Source organism: Thalia democratica, chromosome 7 (genome assembly GCF_965202585.1).
Source record: "Thalia democratica chromosome 7, ktThaDemo2.hap1.1, whole genome shotgun sequence".
NCBI classification, from domain to species: Eukaryota; Metazoa; Chordata; class Thaliacea; order Salpida; family Salpidae; genus Thalia; species Thalia democratica.
This window is the reverse complement of record NC_139171.1, coordinates 37983987-37989986: the sequence shown is the minus strand read 5'-3', so window position 1 is coordinate 37989986 and position 6000 is coordinate 37983987. Positions and strand designations below refer to the sequence as shown.

Genomic DNA, 6000 nt, shown 5'->3' with positions numbered 1-6000 from the left:
TCAGTTTCATTGTATACTTTTAAGTTTTCATTTTGTATTTTACATTTGATTAAGATGATGAATGAAAACCATAAGTAATTTGATATAAAAAATTATAGCATCAAAAATTACTTAAAAAATATCATAATATTAAAAATAGTTTCAATTTTCATAAGACATAATAGAGTATAAAGCTATGCAGACTAAAGCTACAAAGTTTCAACTAGTTACAATAAAATTAAAATTTATTAAATTGCAAAAAATATATTGTAAAAAACAAACAAACAAACATTCATTTTAGTTTAGCAAGGTTTTGGTACAAAATTTTCAAGTAATAATATTTTACAGAAGATGTTTCTGTTTTAAAAACTACAATTTATCAATTATTTTTAAATGAATAATATTTTAATAATATAATTTCAGGAATAGATAAATATTCTTAAAAATGGCAGCTGAGGCAGAAGCAAGCGCTCCAGTGCAAACAGTTGAAGAGCCCCTGGACCTGATCCGCCTGAGCTTGGATGAAAAGGTCTACATCAAGATGAGGAACCAAAGGGAGCTGAAGGGAAGGCTACATGGTTACGATCAGCATTTGAACATGGTTTTATCTGAAGTTGAGGAGACTGTGACCACTGTTGAGATTGACGAAGAAACCTATGAAGAGATTTACAAGCAGACAAAGAGGAACATTCCAATGCTGTTTGTGAGGGGAGATGGAGTCATTCTGGTTTCACCACCTCTCAGAGCTGGATCTTAATTTTATGAAATGACAATAGTTTTGAATTTGTAAATTAAGGAAAATTTTAGTAGATGGACAAATTTATGTTTTCCTGTTTAGTATGTAAAGAAATAGGTTATAAAGGTATAATTTTTAGTTACTAAATGAATATATGTAATTTTGTATAGATTTATTTAAAAATACATAGAAAACTTTTAGATGACCAAACAAACCTAGTGAGGCAGATTGATGCTTAACTCTAAACAAAAATGAGGTAAAAAGGTGTTGTTAAAGTTTTTGTTTTCATTTAAAAATACAAGAACTTTTTTGTATTTAATTTTAAATTTCAAAGAAAGCATATTTTTATAAAAACAAATTGTTGCAGAAGAAAAATGTTTATTATTTGATTTTAAATTATTTATACATTTAGTTGGCATTTTGGTAGTTGGGTAGCAATAACACTTTTAAATCATTAAATTAGAATTTTTTTTGATAAGGTTTTAAATTTCCTTTTATTTAAGTATGTATTTTTTCAAATTTTTTGATAATCTATATATTTTTTGATGCAGACTCATTAAAATCCAAGTAAGATAAGACAATTTTTAAGACATTGAGCTGTGAATAATTTTTATTTGTCAAATTTTTAAAATGTACCCATAAGCAGATTTTATTGAATTCATACTTTATCATGTTTTGTTAGACTGAAACAGAAGCTCCTCTTGACGATGTTTGCCTAATCATTTCTAATAAAAACACTTATATTTTTTGGCTGAAACATTTGTTGATAGTCATATAATGCAGTCTAGTGCTAACTATGTCATATTTAGATCAGGGGTCGGCAAGCATTCAAAATTTAAATTCAACTAATTAAAGCTAATTTGTTTCAAAAATGTATTTGATATTTTTAGTGTTATTCTTTAAAGATTGCTTATCTCCTTTTTTTAATAAAAGTTAGTGAAAATATGTATTTTAAACAAAATAAAATGTTCCTTTTTTTCGACTCATAGGATGGATACATCTCAGCTTTGCTGATGGTACCAAAAACATTACTACTTGTAAATCCTAAATTTTCTGCCTAATATAAAATCGTTTGTGTACTTAGGGGTAGGGAGTAAAGAACATTTTTTTTGGTCATATTGTGAAATTCACATTTGTACATATGATTCAGATGTGGTTTTGCGTCATTAAAAAGAATAAAAAAAAAAAAGTTTTGAAAAAAAAAATAATTGCTGCTTAAAAATATAGTTTCAACCCAAAAATCACTTTTTATTTTATTTTAAAACTTAAATAATAATAAAGTCAATTATACATGTCCTAGACTTATAATTTATATCTTAAATGAAAGCTTGTAATTATAGGCATACATTTAAAGACATTTCAACTGCTTTTGATATGTTATGAACTCATGATTAACAAAATATATAAATTTTGTCTGTAAAATCGTACTTTTTTTCTCATATAAATAACATACTCTTCTACTGTTTTTACTTTTAGGCTCTTTGATATTGAATGTAAAGTGTATGGAGTCAGTTAGCGAGAAAAATATTACTAATGTGATGATGTCATTTCAATTGCATGTTGATATATATATAAAATACATTTTAAATCCCTTTCAGTTATTAGATATTATAATTATTGAGAGCATCTGACTAAGAGTAAAAGAATTAGATCTATTTTCCATAAAAACTAAGTTAAATTTATTATAATTAGCTAAATTTTGTTGTTTAAATATAAAGTTTTATTTATTTTAACAATAGTTATTTGTTTGTATTAAGTTTATTAAAGTTAGCTTTAATTATGTTATTGTTTTAACATTACTATTAGTTTAAGTTTTTTAAAAGTATTTTACATTTAAATTAGTTAAACTTAATTTATTAGTTTGTTTAAATGTTTTAATTCTCTTTTTTAAAAGTTTTGTTTCAAATTCTTTTTAGTTTTAAACTCATAGCATATTATTATTGTATTTACATTTTATAAATGCTATTTACAAGGCTTAGAACTTAGCAAGGTATAAACTTTTATTTATATAACATATAAAAACCTATACCTTGCTTAATACTACACTATGTGTATTGAGTTTAAATTAACTGTTAATTAATAGTAAATTATAAACCTAAATCATATTCATAGTAGAAAAATATTATAAGAAATCTGAGTTGATAGTAGATGTGATTTACTTTTTGTTAAAATAGTACTGTAGTGTTTCCTGAAACATCCTTTATTTTTTATTTCTTTCAAATTGCACCTTAATACCTATAATATAGTATTTAGCAAGGTATAAGCTTTTATATATGATATAGATAAAAGTTTATACCTTGCTAAGTGCTAAGTCTTGTAAATATCATTTATATAAAGTAAATACAATAATAAAATAATACGAGTTTAAAACTAAAAAGAATTTGATATAAAGCTTTTAAATTAGAGAATTTAAACATTTAAACAAACTAACAAATTAAGTTCAATTAAAGTATTTGATTAAACAATAACTGTTTATTTTTATTAACTTTTTTTAAAGTTAGCTTTAAGTATGGTGTTGTTTTCACATTAGTATTAGTTTTGGTTTTTTCAAAACTTAACATGCAGTTTTTATGACGTATAGGTCTAATTCTTTTACTCTTAAGTCTTTGTCAGGTGCTCGCAATAATCATAATATCTAATAATTGAAAGGGATTTAAAATCTATATATATATCTATATCAACATGCAATTGAAATGATATTACATTAGTAGTGTCTTTCTGGTTAACTGACTCCACACATTTTACAGCCAAAATCTAAGTAACTAAAAGTAAAGACAGCAGAAAAATTTGCTTTTTATATTAGAAAAAAAGTACAGTTTTACAGACAAAATTTGAATATTTTGTGTAGTTATGGCGTCATGATATATCAAAAGCAGTTGCAATGTCTTTAAAGTGACTTTATTACTATTTAAGTCAAAAAAAAAGATTTTTTGGGTTGAAATTAGACTTTTGGGCAGCAATATTTTTTTGCAAAAGTCTTTTTTTTAATTCTTCTTAATGAAGCGAAAACACATCAGAATCATATGTCTAGCAAACATCACCTAAGTACTCCCTACTCCTAGTGTACTTTTAAAAATATAAACACATTTTCAAAAGAATATTCAAATTTTAGATTTTTTTAGATAATAAAATGTATAATAAATAACATTTATATACCAAAATTAATCTTTTTTAAGTTAAAAGAGCTCCAAAATTTCCAAAAAGCTTAATATTTGAAAGTTTAAGAACACTATGAACAAATATGATCCGTAAAGAAATCTGTATACAATTTGTAATTGTATAACTAGTTTTCATATTACAAAGCACTAAGTATTTTTTGACAACGTAATACAAACTATAAAACATTTTATTAAAATAGACTTGTATAAAATTCTAAGCACTAGATACGTAAAACAATGTTGCTATTTTTTTAATTGAAAGTTAATTACACTAGTTAAATGTGAATATTGTTTCATTTAAAAAGCTTTGAAGCAATGTTCTGAATAAAGTATGAAAGTAGTTATTAAAAAAACATTTTTTTTTAAATTTTATAATAAGTAATAAAAGTTTTTGTTTTACTAACATGTAAAACTTTTTGTAGCAAACTAGCAGTTAGTAATTTGTACATTTTCTTCACAAATGATGAAACATAAACAGTTTTTAACATTTATAGTTGCATTTAATTGAATGACTTTATTTTAATTTTGACCAGGAAATTTTAACTAACATTTTTTAACTCCTCAGTACAACCATTTCAAACTAATTTGTTTCACAAAAACTTTTTAATTGATAATTTAGGTCAAAAATTAGAGTAAATGTTGCCAATCCATAATATAAAGTATTAACTAGAATTTAATTGTATGGTTTACAGTTAATTCAAATATATACTTTTTACTGTTGACTAAATAATGTAGATAAATAAGTTTAAAATTAATAATGTAAAAAAAAAGTAGATTTAGTAATTTTGTAGTCAAGTATGGCTGAAAAATTATTCTTAAAATTTTTGTGTAAAGATATGTAAACCAAGTATTGAATGGAAAAATGAACTTGGAAGATGAGTTAATTTAATATAATGCTATTTTTCAATGTGATTTTCAATATTTTAACAATTGTTTTATGCTACCATAATTTAACTTCATAAATATTAAAAGTTATTTAATATAAGTTTTATAATGATTTTCTATATTAGTTATTTCAGTTTTAGGAATAGTTTTTCACACAATTTTGTGTTACTTTAAAATGCATAAAAGTAACATACTTGAAACTAAAACTACTGTTTTTATTTTGTAATAAATATAGCTACTTCTAAAATTAAAAAAAAAAGTAAAACAGTTGTATCTTTTTATTAAAAAAAGTTTTTAAACCCCTTTGTATTTTTTGTCTTAGTTTGTATTAGACTAGGGTTGGGCAATGTATGGCCCTTGGGCCGGATCCGGCCCCCGGAGTCAAAATGACCAGCCCCAAAAATTTTTTAAATTTTAATGAAATCCGGCCTGCGAGTGGATGATCCGGCCTACTAGGCATTTTAATTTATATGAACTCCTACAAGCCAATATAAATATTACAAAATTTGTACAAAACTTTTTTAAATTATTTTCACAAATTTATCTGTAAGACTTTAACCTAAAAATGTTTTTAAAAATGGCTTTTAATTTTTGTAGTAATGAAAACACTCTTTTGTTATAGTACATTGTTCTGTTTCAAGTCAATTGAATTAATTCTTTCTCAAATTATCCAAAAAAATTGTTTGCTGAACTAACTTTGATGATCTTAACTATCATAATGATTTTCATAAAGACATGTAAAAAATTGATCTCTTTCCCAGATGTGTAGTGAGTTGTTCTTATAAATGTTAAGAAAAGTAGTTTTTAATAACATTGACACCTACTTTAAGTAAAACAGCTCAACTTTACATTTTAGTAGAATATTCTAAGTTGAGACTACAGTTTGCACTCTTTTCTGCTATCGATATTTTAATTAAGGAACTTTTGATTAGTTAAATGGTTAACTTAAATGATGACCAACTGATGACAATATTTCAAAACAATATCTCATTAACTTAAGTATGATTTGTTTAGGAAATTTATTTGTGCATGTTTGTAATAACAGTTTACAATCTAACAAAATTTTGAATGGATCTATATAAGTTTTTTTTAATTAAAAGATAGTAGTATAATATTGTAATGTTACTTAACTTCTGAATAATATTATTAATGTAGCCTCAAGCCAAGGATTACCAAAATTAGATAATTTAGATTAGTTAAAAAATTTTAATGTTTTAGTTTGAAATCTTAGAAACTTTTATT

At 24.0% G+C, this 6000-nt stretch overlaps 1 protein-coding gene across 1 annotated transcript; it reads left to right on the top strand.

Moving 5' to 3' along the window:
* The first annotated feature begins 407 nt into the window (after positions 1-407).
* Positions 408-886, top strand: LOC145840448 (U6 snRNA-associated Sm-like protein LSm3). Its single transcript, XM_082947711.1, has one exon. The coding sequence runs from the start codon at positions 425-427 to the stop codon at positions 734-736; it is 312 nt and encodes a 103-aa protein (XP_082803837.1). The 5' UTR covers positions 408-424; the 3' UTR covers positions 737-886.
* Positions 887-6000: the final 5114 nt, after the last annotated feature.

Bases quoted from the DNA above. Each gene is read 5' to 3' on its own strand.
- LOC145840448 (XM_082947711.1), top strand. From the start codon at position 425: ATGGCAGCTGAGGCAGAAGCAAGCGCTCCAGTGCAAACAGTTGAAGAG.